Here is an 18372-nt window from a genome sequence, read left to right as displayed (position 1 = left end):
CTCACTTTCAAAGTAGTATATGTGTACGCGCGCACGGAGCGAATAGCCGAGTTGTTTCTTTTCGTTTCAACTTATTTTTAAGGAGAATCTCTGAATTCTGTAAATTCATAGTGAGAAAAAAACAACATGGTTTTAGAGCGAGATGAAAATTATGTGAATCCGGGCACTTCTTCTTCTTCTTCTTCTCCTCCTTTGTCGGCTATCTCCCCAAAAGGGGCATGTGCCAAATATCCGGGCACTTGCATCCGAATCAAAAAGAACGTGTTTTAACGATCCCACAATTTTTTAGGTGCACAAAGGATTTCAACTGAAAAAGTAGAACCGCACAAGCCAAAAAGCACCACAACGCCTCTCAAGTGGCGAGAACACCAAGCACGTAAAGCGTGGTGCAAGCAAACTAATAAGAAATAGCGTCCACGCGTATTCGAAATTCGAATAAACCACGAATCTTTTTATTATGCTTTTCGTAGAGCCCCGGGACAGAGCTGTCAATGTGCTCGATCGCCTCTAAGGGTGCGTTCGGGGAGTCACTATCAGCACTAAAAGTCCAAACGCTACCAATGCTGTTCATCGAGCCAATTGCGTGTTAGTGATTGCATACTCCCATGAACGGTATTTGCGTTCGCATTCGTTCGCCATTTTCGATTATATTTGCGCGGAACTTTTGCTGGTTTGAAGTTATAGGTTAGAGTGTTCGTGTAAAAACAGCAGTGGAAAAATATGAATCGGAGTAATTTGTTCAACCGAATTATCCATTTTGCGATCGTTTTTGTCCTTTTATAATCATAAATGGTGAAGGCGGGGTAATAATCACGCGGGGTGCAATTCGTAGCGATAGTGTCCTAGTTCACGTTCACGGAGGCTGCGAACACTGACGCCACCATCACACTACCTCGGAAGGAATAGCGTTGACAGTGCTTCGTTATGACGTCACGCACCACAATTGATGACGTCACGAATGCGTTTGATGGCACTACCGTCGGGCTCCGTGAACAGATTTTAGCGCTAATAGTGACTCCCCGAACGCACCCTAAAGATTCACATAACTGCCTATATTCTGCCTATATGAATCACAACATTGGGGTTATGGTTTCGCAAGTTATTTTCCCCTTAAAAATCTACGAGCAATTCGAAACAAGAGACCTGAAGTTCTTTATTTTTCTATGTTTCCTTATGTTACTGTGATGTTAAAAAAAATCGGTGTAACTCGTAAATTAATGAGAATAAAAATTTCACAACATTAATTATTGATGCTCGTTTTCTCCAGCATCTAAAAAAAGTCGCTGGGTAAAAAGAACACCCACGGAACGAAGTCAGTGGCGTCATCTTGCGGTTTATATATTGTGTGCGTTACGGTCGCAAAGCATATCGTTTATCGCATGTACATTTTTGACAAATGTAAAAACCATATTAATAAAAGGTAAATATATTATTGTTTTAACATACCACAAAAGTTGTTTACAAACAATCGATTAGACAGGTTGCTAATAAAACATTCACTTAATTATTTCATTCGTTCCTGTTTTCCCGGTGATTTTATGAACGTCGGGTTTATATTGATGTGTGAACGAGACATTTTTGGTGTAAACGTCATGGACGATGCGTTGATAAAAAAAATAAACAAATAACTTTTGCTCCCTGACGGTTTTTCATTTTTTTCATTATTGAATAATTTGATAACAAAAGACCATCACTAGATATTTAATAAAATGATAAGTGCATTTATAATTCACCTCGAAACACCTTTAACCCGTGGTTACTACCATGTTCTCGGCTCAAATTGTCTGGTCTATCAAAAAACCCTTTTTAAACTCCAATTGCAGTGCTATCAATTTTGCTGAATCTGACCCAGATCCCAAAAATCTGTAACAATAGCGGTCAATGATACATCAAAAAAAAAATTGAATAACTCAATATTTTTTAGCGTCAGCTGTATATCGATTGAGATATAAAAGAAAGAAAAAAAGGAAAGGAAATAAGAAAGGTATCAGAATGGGTTCGCCCTGTAATTGGCAAATAACGAAACAAGGAATAGCAGCAAGAGGACAATATGTGTTGGAAAGTGGACAATGGAGCGATTGTCAATTTTTAGTAGGAGTACCTCCAAACCAGGAGATTGTGGGAGCCCACAAGCTCATTTTGGCTATGTCAAGTCCAGTGTTTGAAACAATGTTTTTTGGGAGTATGCCAGAAGGGAACAATCCGATTGGGATACCAGAAGTTCAAGCGGAAGCTTTCAAAGCATTGCTCAAATTTATTTATACCGATGAATTGGTGCTGAACCAATTTGAAATAGCTCCGGATCTTTATTATTGTGCAAAAAAATACATGCTGCCAGAGCTGGCTGCAAAATGCAAAATTTACATTCAATCTAATTTGTCGTATGAGAGAGTCTGCAAAATATATGAATTCGCAGAGTTCTTCGAAGAATTAGAACTCAAAGAACAATGCGTCAAATTAATACTCATTGAAACAAAGAAGATACTGACAGACACAAACTGGGCAGACACCCAAGGGACCACTGTTTCTTTCATTTTCCAACAAAATATTCTTGCCATTGACTCTGAAATTGAGCTTTATAACGCTCTTCTCACATGGGCCAAAGCCGAATGCGAAAGAAAATCCATACCGGTTGATCAGAAATCTTTGAGATCCGTTAGCGCCGATCTTCTCACTAAAATTAGATTTCTCACTCTCACTCCCAAACAATTCGCCGATGGACCAGGAAAAGCTGAGCTCCTTGACAAGGATGAAGCCTTTGCCATCATCATGAATATCTCCTCTGTTAACAGTGGCATTCTCATGCCTCAGGGCTTCTCTGTTGAAAAAAATCAACGATCCCATCTTTCGCCGGAATCACAGGTTCTTACACGATTTTATGAGATTCATCTCATTTCTGTCATTATATCATTTCAATAATTCTGTTCCATTATCACTGACGTTTCTCTTCTCTTAAGGTGAAAAACATTGATCAGATATTCGAAAAGCTTACAAAGCTTGTTACTGAAAAAAATAAAAAAAATTTACACCGAATAACGCGTACTCTTAGATAATCGAGACTACAAAAAATACTATCGTAGCTCAATAATTTTCATTCAATTTTCAGATGGTTCGCCCAAGATTATGCGGTTCGATACAAAAAGGAGAGGAACTATATTGCAACAGAAACATTTCACCCAATTCCATTTGTCAGAACGGTGACATTCTTGATTGTTCTATGGCCTTCAAAGTTGACACTTGTATCAAAATGCTCGGTGTACTCGTATCCACGCAACTACGTTCCGTTAGTTGTTCATTTACCATTGATATAAACTATGCAATTAAAAAAATACTAAACACTAAACTTCAAAACGAACGAATTTTATAGAATTGCAATTTTTAACAAGTTTATCCAGTGTTTTGTTCAGCTTTCAAATTTCAACTTGGACTTTCTTAAATCTCACGTGTAAATTATCAATTCTTTTGTTCCGATTCTTGATATGAAAAAGAGCATTTTTATGATTATTTTTTAATACAATTTTGACTAAAACGAACACAAATTTGGTGCAGGGCTTGTTGGCAGGAAATACTTACAACGAAGTTTTGTACGCTTATCTCCTCGATTACGTTGGAACGAGAGTCACTGACACACATTTTAGTGCCGAAGCAACGTGCGAGAGCACTGCAAAAATAATATTCAATCGTCCTGCAGACATCCTTAGAAACAAGGTGCGAACAAAAGCATCTTAAATCTTATATTTTTTTAATTGAGAGTTCTAATGTACGAAATTTCAACAAAAATTGGTTTTTCAAAACGTTTTCGTGGGAACGGTAAAATACAATTAGAAAAATAATTGAACACATTTCATAAAACGTTATGATGTAATAAAAATCATCAAAGTGGAAAGCAATCGGAAAGCATGAAAGAAAAAAAATTGAAAAAGCAATTTTTTAAATATACATCTCGAGTTTACCTCTATTTGGAAACTTTTATCTCGTTTCAGGAATACCGGATCGAGGTAGTTTTCAACAAACCTGGAACATATCCAGTGGGAAAAGGAGATCACTCTGTGAGATGCGACGGTGTAAATTTTTCATTTCGGCTTGGCCGGAGTTTGCAGAGTGTTCGAGACAGTTTAATACGAGGAATTATTTTCAAGAAGTGAACGAATTTCTCCATCGAGGTAAATTCAACGTTTGGAGAAAATAACACGACTACATGTACAAATTTTCATCTTAATTCATATTAAAAAAAAAACATAATTCTATTCATTCAATGAAAATATGTTTATTATTTTCTAATAATTAAGGACGGATCATTGGAAAAAAGCATACTCATCATTATTCTCTATGTACATTCAACTTTTTGTAAAATTTGTCACAATAATTAGCAATCTTACATTAAAACATGGAAAAAAAATTTCCTGAAATAAAAATTTCATCTTAAAAGTCATGGTATGTACGCTATTATCTAAATTGTTAATAATAATAAAAATTATGTATAAATGAAGTGGACTTTATAATTATTACTGGAAAATAGAAAAATATTGCATTTTTTTCCTTTTTTTGATATGTCACGTAACCACGAAGGCTGATTTCTGTGCATTTTCGATAAATATTCTCAAATATTTATCAATATAATATCAAGCTTTGTTTTCCTTTATGAAGTAAAATCATATGAAAAATGAATTATTCGTAATCCAACATCTATATAATCCATTAATTGTATATATTATTTGTATAAAATATCGATAACTTGATATAAATATAAAAAAAAAAATCATACTTTTTTGTGAATTAAAAATTTCTAAATATTTTACACTTAAGGTCCAGAGCCAAAAGTTTTGGGCCATTCGAATCTTTGAAATTAGCGTTTTTCGTAAGTGTTAAAAAAATGAATTTTTTGTTTTTTTTTTTCAATTTTTCATTTCCTAGATAAAGACTCGGTCCCAAAATGGAAATTATCTAAAAAAAAGTGATGCTTTTTATCAGTCAATTTAATACTTCGTTCCGATTGAGTATTTTGTTTTCCCCCTTGATTATCAAGTTCGAAGATCATAATTAAACGACAACTGTTTTCTTTTTCTCACTCTTTTCAAGTTTTGTGAATGATAAAGTCCCACGTATCGCTCCAACGCAGTTTCACAACTTCGTTTGCCGTGAGCGGTGTCGTTCCGTAACTGAGAACCGAAAATTTTCGAAATACGAGGAAAATCGAGACGACCCAACCGATTATACACAACGTTGTTAATGAAACAACGAGCTTCCACCGATTACGAATTCTAAAAATATAAGACAAAGCAAAATCAGTATTCGTTGGAAAAAAAGAGAAAAAAAAATTGGCCAATATTTCAACAATGATAAGCCATTTATTCAAAAAATACGAATCAATTTTCAAAAAAAAAGTTCGATTTCGAATGAAACTGAAGAAAAACCGATAGTATTTGGAAAAACTGAATTTTTTTAGTTTTACCTGATCAAATGATAAACGTGATCGATCGTAGCAGCAGTCAGTAAGACCTTGAAGATAAAAGCCGGCAAATAGTGATGAAGAAAAAGCGTTCTTTCGACGAAAACGAACGGCAAGAAATGAAGGGCGTATCCAGCGAACAGAACCTGACCATAATTGACAAAACGATTCCATTCGCTTTCAGGAATATCGTAACACATTCTGCGACGTCTGAGGAGGTAAAAAATCAGTAGACCGACGTAAATGACGAGGCCAATCGAACCAGAATACCAAACTGCGATATTTCCCAGAAGATGAACTTGTGCCTGAGAAAAAGAAGTAAATGAAGATTAAAACTAGAGAAAGTGACAGAAAACGAAAAAAAAAAAAACAAACGAAAAGTAATACAAAATTGAATGAATACATGATACGAGATTTGACCCACACTGATTTGAGCTTCGAAATCGAATGCGAATAACGTAACTGTCATTAACGATACAGGAGTCGACATAAAATTTGAAAAATCATAACGAGGTCCATGAAAACAGATAAAACTAACGTTACTGTCGCTGGCAACCCAATAAGCGATGCCCCTAGTCATGAGCGGCCATTCCAAAGGTCCACTGGAGTACATATGACTATTTTGTCCGTCCTGTCCCCCGAAGAGCATTTTCATTTGGAGTTCGAGGAATTTTTCGAAAAAGCTCAAACTCGTAGCTCCCAATGGAATCATTTCGGCATTGATAAGTTCTCTCTCCCGTTGTTTCTGATCTTCGCTTTTAGTGTACCGATGTTCTTCGACGTTCCAGACAGCGTTGGACTGGTCGACCATGCGATCAGCGACGACTTCGTGCTGGTTGAAGCCCCAATCGGGGAGCTGTCGTCCGCTGAATTTCAGAGCGTATTCCGTGCCGACGTGAATCAAACGGACTTGGCTTTGAATCGCGTACCAAAAATCGTCGCTGCTCTCACGATTAACGATCTCGATTCGCCACAGATTTTGCGCTGGCATCGAAACGTTATAATCGACGTAGCAAGAAACTTCCTGGCTCTGGGGCGTCATCGGAGCCGCCACGTCGTGAGAGTTTAATGCACGGCTAGTTATTCCGTGCACAAGCTGGATCACGTCCCCGTGTTTGAGACCCACGATCGGACGAGAAACCACCAGATCTTTGACGTCCGGCAACTTGACGATCCACCAGTTGTTCACGTCCTTGAAGGAATAACAAGTCACTTGCTGCTGGTGGGAACTCCCTCGAGCGTCAGGATATCGCAACGGATAAACGTGGTTGTGGCTATGAAGCCAACAGGCCCGACCGTGCGTGTGTCTCAACGTTATTTGCGACCCGTGTGTCACCTCCAGCGGCTGCCCTTTCGTTATACTCGCCAAACCACCTTCTAAACTCGCCTGAAACGCACTTGTCATCACCGCGTCGTGCGGTCCAGCCTTTGTCAACACAGATAAGTGCACGTAAAATACACTCAGATACACCAAGCCGAATATCGAGAACACCACCAAACAGCGCAGCAACAAGTGCACCCAGAGCACTCCGGATGACAAACTCCGCCGAGATATCAACGACCAGTAATCTCGAGTCATCAGGAAGAGACCCAAAACCAGCGAATAAAATCCCACGTACTTCACACTGAAATCAGATTATTGAATTTTCTTCAACTCTTTTTCTATGGAAAATTTATTTTATATTCATTATAAATAAGCTGATGAATTTATAAATTTGAGAATGGAACAAAATATCAAAATTTTGTAAAATCGTTAACGTCATTTGAATAATGACCTTTGATCTCGTGAAAAATTCGCCCCGATCGATTCAGTGATTGTTGTTTGAAAAGCAAATTTGTTTTTTAGCAAACAGGTTTCAATCTACAGCAATAGGAAAACAATTTCAATTTAGTTTAAAAAATTTATCATATTCTATCGTAACAAACAGAACACAATTTCAAAACCTGGTTATTTTTCTTACCACAAAGCGCAAGTGAGACTGGCGATTCCCATGGTGAGCCAAATCCACCACCAAACACTGGTAGGCTTGTCCATGACGCGACGGAATTTGAGGATGCAAAGTAATCCAAATAGAGAGAATTGGATGAGGATGCTTTCCATGAGAATAAATCGAGATTGCGTCAACAAAGCATTATCTAAACAGATAGAAACATAATTTAACGAGTCATGAGGAGGTGCAGTAACGATGATCCAATTGTTGATAAATACCCAACAAAAGCAGCAGCCCGGCGACCGCTGCGCTCCAGGGCTTCAGTCCAAGTTCCAGAGCCAAGTGATAAGCAGTCGGGAGAATGAAACTTCCAAAAAGTGCAGGAACTATTCGTAGAGCAAGGAGCGGTACTTGCTCCGAATAGGGACTGCCGATTCTATCAAATTTAAATCGACCGTCGAATCCTGCCAAATAAGCAGCCGCCGCTACCAATTGTTTTCCCAACGGCGGATGAGAATCAAAAAAAAAAGTTCTCGACATGTAGTGCCCAACGTATTTCCCATAATGCAACTCATCGAAACTGTGAATTTTTATTTGCCATGAGAAAAATGAATTTTCAACCAAAGCTTGAATTTTTATATCGCTGATTGAAAAAAGATCAACGTATTTTATTATTGTTATTTTTCTCCATTGTTGTCTTTTATGAAAAAATGAATATAAATAATTTTATTTACACTATACTCCTTGGCTCTTCCAACTTATAGAGTCTTGTCATGAGCCCTGTGACCATGAGAAGCAGCGCCACGACATCAAATTCCAAATTTATCGTAATACGTTTCTGTGCATGTTGTGGTATTGTCGAGTCCAACAATTCTTTGTCCGTTGTGTCTTTATCCAATTTGAATAATTTACCATTTTCTTCTTTTCGAAGGATAGTCAATCTTTCAGTAGCCTTGAAAAATAAAAAAGATCATTAACCATTGAACGAGTTCAGAAGTAAACTAAAAATGTTAAGATAGTTTCAAATCATTTTTTCAAAATAGTCTTTTCCACGGTTCAGAAATGCTTTATTATAATCCAAATCTGTCAAAACGGAGTGACGTTTACTTAAAACAAAATTGAAATAGAAAAGCTGAAAAAAAAAATTTCTGAAAGAAGGTGAAGTGTGCCAACTTATTTCATTGATTAAGAATTCAAAAAGGCTCTGGGCAGCGATAATTTTGAAAAATTACTTTCAATTGATAGCCAAAACAATTAAATAAATGCCTCATATACAACACGAAAATTACTGTCTGGGTCAAATGGACCCAAAGGTCACGAAAGGAGGTTGAAAGAAAAAAACAAACTAATTCCAATAGCAATAATCGTGAAGAAAAAACAAACAATAATTTCATTATAGCAAAATAATAAATATTTCAGTCCTCTGAGTATTATGAAAATTTTTGGAGTATCGTTGATTGTGCGTTATTTTCGAAATAATCTTATGGGAATAAATGATGAGAAATTTCGTCGAACTCCACGGTATTTAAGAAAAAAAACACGGATTGTAACCCTATTTATTCAGAATATTATCATTTTCAAATAATTAGAATTTATAATGATTCCAAATAACAACATTGAGCAAAGGGTGAATAAATAATTTAAAAAACCTGATTTTCCACCGTTTTCCCATCGAGATTTGTGTCCGCGTGTTCGAACTCAAAATTGCCGCTTTGACGTTTAGTTTCCTTGTTATTAGTGTCGGTTGAACGATTTTTTCTACGTCTAACATCCATCTCTTGCGTGCGCTCTCACGTGAACAAAATAAAAGTAAAATAAACCTAAAAATCACCGGTTGTTCTAATAAAAGTGACGTTAAACACAGAGAATAGAAAATTCACATGTTCGCTTCGTGAAATGAACGAAGGTTGGTGACGCGGCTCTGAGATACAGTTATTCCAAGATCTTTCTCTCTCCTCTCATCTCATCGCTGTCTCTGAACTTTCCTCTATGTGTTCAATTGTGTACGTGTTGATTTTATTCAGATTTTCTACGTATGCGTCACGTCTTTTCTTTCACATCCGTGCATACCAGTGTATACTCATTTGCGATAGTATGGGATATGCGTGCGTCTATAGTTTGTCTACGAAGCTTAGGAAATTCTGTTGCCGACTGTTGCGCTTGACTGAGAGGCGCTCTGAGGATGGCATGGCGGAAAATCATCTTAGGAGAAAAAATGTTTTTTTTTTTTCGGTTAGCGAATTACCGCAGGAGACGCTTTTTCAAGGAAACTAGTTAACATAACGACCACTGATCGCGCATAGGTCCCGCGCGTTTTGAAATTTTTTCAAATTAGAAATATGGGATTGACCTAACGTTCGGTTATAACGTAATTTTTCTTTTGAAGAGATTGAAATTAAAAAATCATGTGATGAAAATAGAAAATTAGTTTTTTTTTCTTTATACGATCGATAACTTTGTTTTGTGTTATTACAACAAAACTGCGTGGTGAAAAATTTGTTGCACAGCGGACGGCGGCGCCACTGCACTGATAGGGTCGCGTTCGGTTCGGAACAGTGGTTCGGAAACATCACCGTTGTCGTTCGTTCGAATGGTTCGAATCGTCGACCACAATGGCCAACAGCGGCGTAGCTTTTTGTTTTGTTTTATATTTAAATTCCAAATACTTTGCTATATATCGGTTCGCAGTCGTATTTCTTCTTTGAAAAAAACGTGGAGAAATTAATGTGGAATCATTAATGTTGTTAACGTGAATATTGTTACGTAATTAAAACTCTTCGCAAAATTCAAATAAATTTTTATTTACGGAAAACTCGATGATTTACCATTGATCGTATTTCTGTTAATGTAAACAAAATCTCGCGTATAAAAGCCGGTGGATGTGGAACGTAAACAGAGGAGACAAAAGATTGTAACGAGATTGACGAGGTATGTTTTGTAAATGGCTGCTTCGAGAGAACCTCTTTTTCTCGAAAAGAATTTATCTCATTTGTACAGATTTGCTTGCAGCTATTTTCGGAATTCGAAAATTTATCGATTTTTGCGAATTCGCTTGTAGAATAAAAAAAGCAACCTCGTGATTGTTAAAATTTCGAACGAATTTATCCCGATCTTTACCTCCGTCTTTGCCTCCGGGTCTTAATTTCGAATATACAAAAAAATTGTCGTTTCAAAACTCAAATTCCTGACCGAATTTCGATTCGAAAACACTTAATTTTCTTCTATATCTATCAAATTCGAAAATCAAGTGTTTCACGATTATCCACGACTAGTCGAAATCAGGTGGTTTTGCCTTTTTACTTTTGCTTTTGCCTTTTGATAAAAAAAGGTGTTGAAAAGTTCACAGCAGCAAAATATTAAAAGCTCTACATGGTCATGGATTTTTATTTTGATTCAAAGACTATCAAATAGCAAAACAAAAGTTTTGCCATTTGGTAGTAAACCTATAACATTATTAAGCATTTTTCTCACGATGTCCTATGAATTTACAAAGCACATCTGATACTGAATCTCTGAAAAATCTATCGAAGCTTTGAGTCAAATGTTCCAGAAAATTTCCGATGAAGAAAATTTGTCAATTCTGTTTATATTTGGTTCAATAGAAAATACTGGGCCAAAAAAAATGAGTAATAGCGAAGAAAAGAAGCGAACACTTCTGGAAAGAGGAAGAGAATTATTGGAGAGTAATCGATTGAGCGACTGTCAGTTTTTAGTGGGTCCACCTCCGAACCAAGAGATCGTTGAAGCCCACAAAGTTTTTTTGGCAATGTCGAGCCCAGTGTTTGAAAAAATGTTTTACGGGTATATGCTGGAAGATAGTAAGCCTATACAAATACCGGAAGTGACAACAGAAGGTTTCAAAGCATTGCTCAGATTCATTTACATCGACGAATTGGTGCTCGATCGTTTTGAAGTGGTTCAAGATCTTTATTTCTGTGCTCAAAAGTACATGCTGCCAGAGCTTGCAGCACAATGTAAAGTTTATATACAATCTAATTTGTCTGCTGAGAGGGTGTGCAAAATTTACGAATTTTCCCAGTTCTTTGAAGAGTCTGAACTTGAGGAACAATGTCTCAAATTAATGCAAACCGAAACAAAGAAAATATTACTGGATAAAAACTGGGAAGAAGCGCAAATGACTACAGTTTCCGTGCTCTTTCAACAAAACCAGCTCGCTATTGACTCTGAAATTCAACTTTATGACGGTCTGCTCGCATGGGCCCGAGCTAAATGCCAAAGGAAAGGTTTCTCCGATGATCAGAATTCTTTGAGATCCGTCGTTGGCGATCTTATCACCAAAATAAGGTTCCTCACTTTGACTCCTGCGCAATTCGCTGATGGACCAGGAAAAGGCGAAATTCTTACGAACGATGAAATCTTGGCTCTTATCATGAAGATTTCGTCTTCTAGAAGCATCAGGCCAATTCCTGAAGGCTTTTCTGAAGATAAAAACCACCGAGCTCGTGTCAATGGTGCTGTACAGGTTTGATTTTTCCAGCTAATTCGTACTCAATTTAAATCCTTTTTTCATGATCTAACAGACCGTAAGCGGGTGTTCTGAAACTTCGATTTGGTTGATAACATTCCAAATAATTTCAGCCGACCCTTGTCATTCCAAAAAGAGAAATGTCACCTAACCGTGATCTTCCGCGTGCTGCCAAACGATCGGCGATGGAACCATATTATTGTTGTCGGAATTTCGTATCTGAGTTTGATTACCTCAATGTGGACTATTTTCAATGTTCTCTTTCCTTCAGAGTGGATACAAAACTTAAAATTCGTGGTTTTACACTATCATCTCTAAAGTCGAGGGTTAGTGTTTTTTATTCATTCAAAAATAGGCTCAAAATGAATGGTATTACAGGATTGGGACAAAATTATGTTTCCATTCTTTTCTCAAACCTGATTGAAAAAAAAAAAAGTTACAGAGAGATGGAGAGCCAATAGGTTACCAACAAAAAACTTCGTTCGCTTACTTAAACGATTCTAAAGGGAACAAATTGACTCAAAGATGCTTTGTTTTTGACGTGCGTCGCCAGTGCCCAATCAACGTCGCGTTTGAAGAATGTATTGAGATTGAAAGAAATGAGGTTCGAGAAGCTTTTAAATGTTGATTTACATTTTGGCTCCAATGAAAAAAGTCATAAAATACATTTTCGATTTTCGTTTTCATCCAAACTGTAATATTTATGATTTTTCATAACAAAATTATGGCAAAGTTTTTCTTTTCTTCAAGAATAAGGTTTTACAAAAGTTTAATGCTTTACTGAATTTGATGTTGGCTATGATTGGCATGGATAATTCAAAATATTCTCTTGCTTACAGGACTATACGATTGGTGTTGTGTTCAACCAGCTCGGAACTTATTCTGCAATAAAGGGTTGCGCTCCGCGTGTAACTTCCCATCAAGTCAAATTTACATTTATGGTTGGACCGAATGGCCAAAATGTGCGAAACGGTCTGATCCGAGGGATCTTTTTTTCTAAATGAATGAAACAAGAAATGCAATCTTGCCACTTTAAGGTGGCATCTAGTTTTAGTTTATCAAAAAAATAGCTTTATTTGCGAGCATTATAGAGACATATTTAATAGCATTTAAAAGAGATGATTTATATAACGAGACTATCTCGATATTTGATCGTCGAACTTACAATGAAAATCGAGATCACATTGATTCTGATTAAAGAATTCAGAATATTTTCTTTTCATATTCAATTTAAAACACCAAAAACAGAGTTTTTTTTTCATAAAATTTTTTCACAGTCGATAAGCTCGAACAGCAAAAAGGGCCAGTTCCTAAACAAGTTGTGAACTTGAAACACAGTAAGGTGTGAAAAAAGCATATTTTTTTATAACAAAGATATGATACGTTATATCGTAGATAAAATTAGCATTGGATTTTTTATGAATGTACTTAATAAAAAATGATTAAAGATTTTTCGAAAATTACTGGATAAATAGTATGTGACTGGCATCGATAATCACGAGTTTTTATCGTGTTTTTACCATTCAAATTGTTATTGTTTAATTTATTATTCGTTGTTAAGGTAGCACGTTGTTACCGTTTAATTGTCTACGCAAATTTTGTGCTTGCAAAAACTTTGTTGCAGTGTCTTGGTATTTTTTGGAATTCTCGACGTTCTCCTTGGCTGTCTTGAGAACTGTGTTGCTTATATCGTTGGCTAATTCCCGGTGCTCGTTGGACAGAGAATCGATGAAATTTTGCAACTGCGAAAACGGAGAAGCGTGATCGATGAGTAAACATTTATTCCCCATAAAAAGTTATGGCTTGTCAGAAGATTTTTAATTACTAACTTGTGAGATTTGCTGCGTTGTTGTAAATTTTTCTGCATTGCTTTTCAGCAGTGCTAAAACTCTACGTGTACCGTACACCCTGTGAAGAAAGGTATTTTAGACCGTCATAAATCACGTTCAAATTATGGATGAAGCTTCTCAAGCAGGAAACTGGAACTTGACTTACTCAATGGTTTTCTCAAAGTTTTGCTTGAGGTAGTTAAAGATGGCAGTAACTCCGGCAACATTGCCATTCAATACTGATCGGAAAGCAACGTTCATATCAATTTTAGATTCTTTGAGGAATGACCTTTCGAGGTACATTCTGAGAATCTCTTGATCGGAAGAACATCCAAGTGCCTTGACAAAGATTTTATATTCGTCCGAGTCGGCACTCAAGTGAACTGTGTGTTTGAAAGCTTTTTCCCATTTTTTTTTGCTCGCCGATCGCATCATCGCACAAGCCACAACAGTTTGCAGGTTGGGTGTAAGCTTCGATTGGTGTACGCGACTCGTCATCATCTGGCGAGCAGCAATCTGACATTTTTTAGAACCCATGGCGCATGCTAGTTCCATTATTTTCACTCTGTTGAGCTTCACGTCGTCCTCTTCTCCAGATTTCTCAGTGTAGCCTAACTTTTCTTCTATTTTTGCAGTGAGCCGTTGAACATAGAGCTAGAGAACGAAGACGAAGAGTTAAATAATGACGGCTTCTGTCGAACGAAGCATTGGGATATCAACAAAAATTTACCTTGTAGAGATCGTAACAATCGGTATTCATCAAAGCTTCGTTAATAACCTTGAAGGCACGAATCGCTGCATACCATGGAACATAGTCGTCTTCGTGTTGAAGATAATTTGTCATTTCTAGGAAAATTGAAAGATCTGGAAGTTTTTGAGCTCTAGCGAGATGGAAAGAATCGTCCAAGAGTTGGGCTCGATTTGATGGATGAATTTTTTTCATTGTGGTTGAATTCTTCAGACAGTCGATGATCATATACCAGTTGCGAGGGTCATAGTTCACACGATAGTAACCTGGATTGTAACGAAAAATTCATCATTTCAAGTCATCGCGATGAACCCCTACGATTTGTATTACACCAACCAGTTTGCTGACTGTTCAAGATGATCCAACTGTCGCTTTTCAATCCCGGGATCGTCAGCGTTTTAGTATCGTTGTAAAGCCAATAAGTTGGCTCAGTCTTCGAAAAATTCTCGGTTTTTCCTGCGGAAACCAAGTTAATTGGGACTATCCACCGCTGTGTCGGGGCTTCGGAACTTTGTGTTAAAAATCGTTCTTGCGACAAAATAACGATTCTATTCGTATAATTTCGAATGGCGCTGACAACGGGGTAACCTGGTTGTGTGATCCAGGAGGTCAGTGCTTTACCCAGGAACTTGATGTCTTTACCGACCGTAGCTAATTCTCTGATCAAGTCATCAGAAGTAACAGCCTGATAACTCCTGGCGAATTAAAATATTCGTTAGAATAAAGTTGACGAAGTTTAAAAAGATGAAACCTCTAATTTGCATACTTGTTTCCCAGATAATTGCGTATTCCAGTTTGAAATTTTTCTGGCGTTAACACATGTTCAAACATACGGATGACGCAGCTCGCTGATCAAGGTGGGAGTTGAAACAATCTCAATTAATAAAAAGTATCATGGGCAAATGAGGTTGGTTCATTGAAAATATTACCTTTAATGTAAGTAATTTTGTTAAAAATTCGTTTATGCATCTTATGCGTATCACTGAGCGTCGCCGTGATCTCCATTGGCTGCTGCTTCTCGTCATCGTCAACGACGAATGCTGTTTTCTGAAGGACTTCGACCACGAACCGATCCATTGTACGCCAAGATGGGGCAACCTTCGGTTTCATAATTAAAGAACGCGGATGAGAATGAATCATCGATTTTGGACGAGTGAATACTTCGCAAACTGTTGTTAAATACCTGATCTGTAATCAAGTACTGAAAGTACGTCGCAAAACCTTCGCTAAGCCAAATGGAGGACCACCAGGACGGAGTTACAAGATTTCCGAACCAATGGTGGGCATACTCGTGTGCTAACAACTGGACGATTTTGGATTTGGTTTCCGTGGTGTTCCAATCTATATCATACAACAGTGCACTTTCCCTGCAAGTGGCCACCAACGGAAAATAATGTTGATATGAGGTACTTTTCTATTTTCTCAATTTTTAAGTCCCAAGTACGAAATTTTTCTATGAGAAATAATGAATTATTACCTGTACATGACGAGACCCCAGTTCTCCATACCGACATGATTAAACACTGGTAAGAGAAGATTATCCATTTTTGGTTGTAAATTACGAATACCAGTATATGACTCCAGTTGCAAAAGCACCTTAGGACCCCACATCTCGGCGAATTCAGTCAAATGAAGTATATCAAGTCTTGCAAATATTCTGTAGTTTTTCTGTTCCGTGACGTAATAACGGAAGTCCGAAACACTGAAAGCTACGAGGTATGTTGACATTTTCGGTGTTTCTTGAAATTCAGTCGTTGTCTTTGATGTTTTCTCGTCGGATATCATTGCGATCTCAGGCATATTGGATATCGCTTTGAGGACGTTGGAATGCGTGATGGATATTTTGAAGGTTGCCTTGAACGATGGTTCATCGAAGCAGGGAAACGCTCTTCTCGCATCGGATGCTTCGAATTGGGTCGCTACAAACCATCTGAGCAATAACAAATAGAAATGTTTTCGATATGTGAGCGTTATCTCAATCTTCTTGTTTTCGAGACTACATGAATATGGCACTTTTATTCCTAGAAATATCTTTCTTCCAAAATTTTTGATATTTTCCTTTCCAAGACTGGGGGGATTGTAGCCAACCGCAACCCGCGATTGCTACTCCCAACCCAAGATCCTTCTGTTTCGAGTTCCCCCATCCTTACTGTCTAAACTTCTTCCTAACACTTTTTACCCATCTATTCCCTGCACCTACGACTGCAGTCTGTATAGTGGGCTGGACAGTGAATGATCCGTATCATATGAACGAAACCGCGAGTAACATTTTTGTCCCGTTCGCATGTCTTTTAAAATATAAAAAGCAGTAATTTTACTTACACCTTTTTACCCACATCGTCCACATACGAATCTCTGTAGAAGCCACGAAAATCATCGCGCAATATTCCCTGATATTTCATCTCCAATACATAATGGCCCCTGATAAGACACCCGTTCAATAGTAGTACGTAGAAGTTCGTATCAGGATCGTAAGCAGGTCTTATTACCACGTTCACCTCTGGACCGCCCAGATAACGCAGTTTCGTGGAATATTCATCGATCCTGAGCTCTGCAGCATGCAGCACTATCAAAGACGTATCCTCGAGTACGTCAATCTCGATTTCGATTTCACCGTTGAACGTAAAATCATTCGGAACGATGTTAGGCTCAATCCTAATCGTGTACCTCCTTGGCAAGACATGCCTTGGAAGGCGATAATTTCCAGCATGAATAACACGTCGCCCAGCTCCTCCACGATTATAACACGCTGTGTTAAAAGCCGTGGGAGATAGATTTGCATCATCAGTGAAAAACACCAGGAGAAAAAATGATACGACACAGTGCTGGAACAACATCCTGATACTTTTTGAGCTCCAAGGTATAACGCAAACAGAATTTATAGTTGCGAAGCCAGATGTGGTTGTCGGCTTAAGTGACCGAAAGGCAAATACCAATTGTTAACGAGATGAATACTTTTCGCATTAGATCTATCGATAAGCCACGTGCGTCTAGATAACGAAAATTTTCTAACGGTATTTCGACCCTTTGTTCGAACCGTTACACTTGAGCAAACTTATAAAAATGAAGACAGAAATAATTTCGAGAATTATATGGAGAACAGAACCTCTGTGTGGACCAGAAACAAGAACTAAATGAAGAAATATTTAAAAAATATTGATGTGCCTCAAATTAAATTTTTTTGTCCATTATAATCAGTCAAATGAATAACCTGATAGCATTGGCAATGGAATTCAACAATAGTCGCGTACTAATCCTCCAAATAACGCCGAGATCTGGCCAAGCGAAAGGCGGAAATCCAGTTCATCACATATTAAAATGATATCTGAAAACTTCAATCAAGTGTCAACCGCTCTAATAACAATAGCTGATAGTCCTGAAGACTCTCAACGCCAACGAATGATGCTGGATGGTGTTGCAGCGTTATACAGATGCTCACAATCTTCATTTTGTCACACTGGACCATATAGCAATTCACGTTCACTATACTGTTTTGACTTTGAACAATGAGGTCAGTGCTGGAAGTTATTTTTTCGCATATGGAAGTTCGTTTGGCACTTTTGAAGAACGAGAAAAATTTAATCCGAGAGTACCAGCGCGTGTACGAATGAAATCGATAAATATACATGAGACATTGACCATTTCAGTGAAAATGTTTATTTCCATTCATTTCGATTTTTTGTAAATCACTCGGCAAATACAACATTTTTGTATTTAATTATGATTTTTTCATGTTTTCAGTATGTTAGACAAATAGCCTCCTTTATAAGTCGGTCGATTCATGTCGATTATGGACGATATCGCGTAAAAAATAGGATAAGAAAAAGTCCATATGTGGCGCATATAAAATTTCCCTCGAAAAATCGCGAAGAGTTTTATTGCGTTTTTTCAATCCAATTAGCCATTCTTTAATTCCATACACGTCGATC

At 37.4% G+C, this 18372-nt stretch overlaps 4 protein-coding genes across 7 annotated transcripts; 2 read left to right on the top strand and 2 right to left on the bottom strand.

Annotated features, from left to right (window-relative positions):
- Positions 1-1028: 1028 nt before the first annotated feature.
- LOC122417718 (BTB/POZ domain-containing protein 2-like) lies at positions 1029-4489 on the top strand. The gene is made up of 5 exons (XM_043431516.1): positions 1029-1420; positions 1925-2862; positions 3107-3283; positions 3550-3708; positions 3984-4489. Exons 2-5 carry the CDS (start codon positions 1993-1995, stop codon positions 4143-4145), a joined length of 1368 nt encoding a protein of 455 aa, XP_043287451.1. The 5' UTR covers positions 1029-1420; positions 1925-1992; the 3' UTR covers positions 4146-4489.
- Positions 4252-9349, bottom strand: rt (Protein O-mannosyltransferase rt). The gene is made up of 8 exons (XM_043431498.1): positions 9261-9349; positions 9030-9169; positions 8115-8332; positions 7659-7960; positions 7411-7585; positions 5988-7074; positions 5453-5754; positions 4252-5261 (listed from the first exon to the last, which is right to left on the bottom strand). The coding sequence occupies exons 2-8, from the start codon at positions 9153-9155 to the stop codon at positions 5075-5077; spliced, it is 2397 nt and encodes a 798-aa protein (XP_043287433.1). The 5' UTR covers positions 9156-9169; positions 9261-9349; the 3' UTR covers positions 4252-5074.
- Positions 9139-13329, top strand: LOC122417717 (BTB/POZ domain-containing protein 6-B-like). Of its 4 annotated transcripts, none has more exons than XM_043431513.1 (5): positions 9139-9286; positions 10983-11863; positions 11980-12192; positions 12309-12470; positions 12706-13329. In XM_043431513.1, the coding sequence occupies exons 1-5, from the start codon at positions 9277-9279 to the stop codon at positions 12868-12870; spliced, it is 1431 nt and encodes a 476-aa protein (XP_043287448.1). In that variant the 5' UTR covers positions 9139-9276; the 3' UTR covers positions 12871-13329. The 4 variants fall into 4 exon arrangements, with proteins under 4 accessions (XP_043287448.1, XP_043287447.1, XP_043287450.1 ...); XM_043431512.1 differs by having other exon boundaries at positions 12303-12470; XM_043431515.1 differs by having other exon boundaries at positions 9245-9383; positions 12303-12470.
- A 93-nt stretch (positions 13330-13422) lies between these two features.
- Positions 13423-17891, bottom strand: LOC122418403 (aminopeptidase N-like). The gene is made up of 10 exons (XM_043432575.1): positions 17794-17891; positions 16766-17128; positions 15921-16373; positions 15627-15810; positions 15411-15541; positions 14780-15138; positions 14426-14709; positions 13862-14349; positions 13696-13774; positions 13423-13608 (listed from the first exon to the last, which is right to left on the bottom strand). The coding sequence occupies exons 1-10, from the start codon at positions 17889-17891 to the stop codon at positions 13423-13425; spliced, it is 2625 nt and encodes an 874-aa protein (XP_043288510.1).
- Between the last annotated feature and the right edge of the window lie 481 nt (positions 17892-18372).

Source organism: Venturia canescens, chromosome 11 (assembly GCF_019457755.1).
Source record: "Venturia canescens isolate UGA chromosome 11, ASM1945775v1, whole genome shotgun sequence".
Classification (NCBI taxonomy): Eukaryota; Metazoa; Arthropoda; class Insecta; order Hymenoptera; family Ichneumonidae; genus Venturia; species Venturia canescens.
Note: the sequence above shows the minus strand (reverse complement) of the source record. Positions and strands in the feature narration are given on the sequence as shown.

What these genes read in the sequence shown, in the direction of transcription:
- LOC122417718 (XM_043431516.1), top strand. Translation starts at nt 1,993, where the DNA reads ATGGGTTCGCCCTGTAATTGGCAAATAACGAAACAAGGAATAGCAGCA. An exon ending in ATCTTTCGCCGGAATCACAG is followed by an intron (nt 2,863 to 3,106) that starts GTTCTTACACGA and finishes TTCAATTTTCAG; the next exon opens with ATGGTTCGCCCAAGATTATG. An exon ending in CAGACATCCTTAGAAACAAG is followed by an intron (nt 3,709 to 3,983) that starts GTGCGAACAAAA and finishes ATCTCGTTTCAG; the next exon opens with GAATACCGGATCGAGGTAGT.
- rt (XM_043431498.1), bottom strand. Translation starts at nt 9,155, where the DNA reads ATGGATGTTAGACGTAGAAAAAATCGTTCAACCGACACTAATAACAAG. An exon ending in CGGGCTGCTGCTTTTGTTGG is followed by an intron (nt 7,586 to 7,658) that starts GTATTTATCAAC and finishes CTATCTGTTTAG; the next exon opens with ATAATGCTTTGTTGACGCAA. An exon ending in GGGTTGCCAGCGACAGTAAC is followed by an intron (nt 5,755 to 5,987) that starts GTTAGTTTTATC and finishes TCTTTTTCTCAG; the next exon opens with GCACAAGTTCATCTTCTGGG.
- LOC122417717 (XM_043431512.1), top strand. An exon ending in GTGTCAATGGTGCTGTACAG is followed by an intron (nt 11,864 to 11,979) that starts GTTTGATTTTTC and finishes AAATAATTTCAG; the next exon opens with CCGACCCTTGTCATTCCAAA. An exon ending in TTGAGATTGAAAGAAATGAG is followed by an intron (nt 12,471 to 12,705) that starts GTTCGAGAAGCT and finishes TCTTGCTTACAG; the next exon opens with GACTATACGATTGGTGTTGT.
- LOC122418403 (XM_043432575.1), bottom strand. Translation starts at nt 17,891, where the DNA reads ATGAAGATTGTGAGCATCTGTATAACGCTGCAACACCATCCAGCATCA. An exon ending in CTTGAACAGTCAGCAAACTG is followed by an intron (nt 14,710 to 14,779) that starts GTTGGTGTAATA and finishes GTTACAATCCAG; the next exon opens with GTTACTATCGTGTGAACTAT. An exon ending in CAACGCAGCAAATCTCACAA is followed by an intron (nt 13,609 to 13,695) that starts GTTAGTAATTAA and finishes CCGTTTTCGCAG; the next exon opens with TTGCAAAATTTCATCGATTC.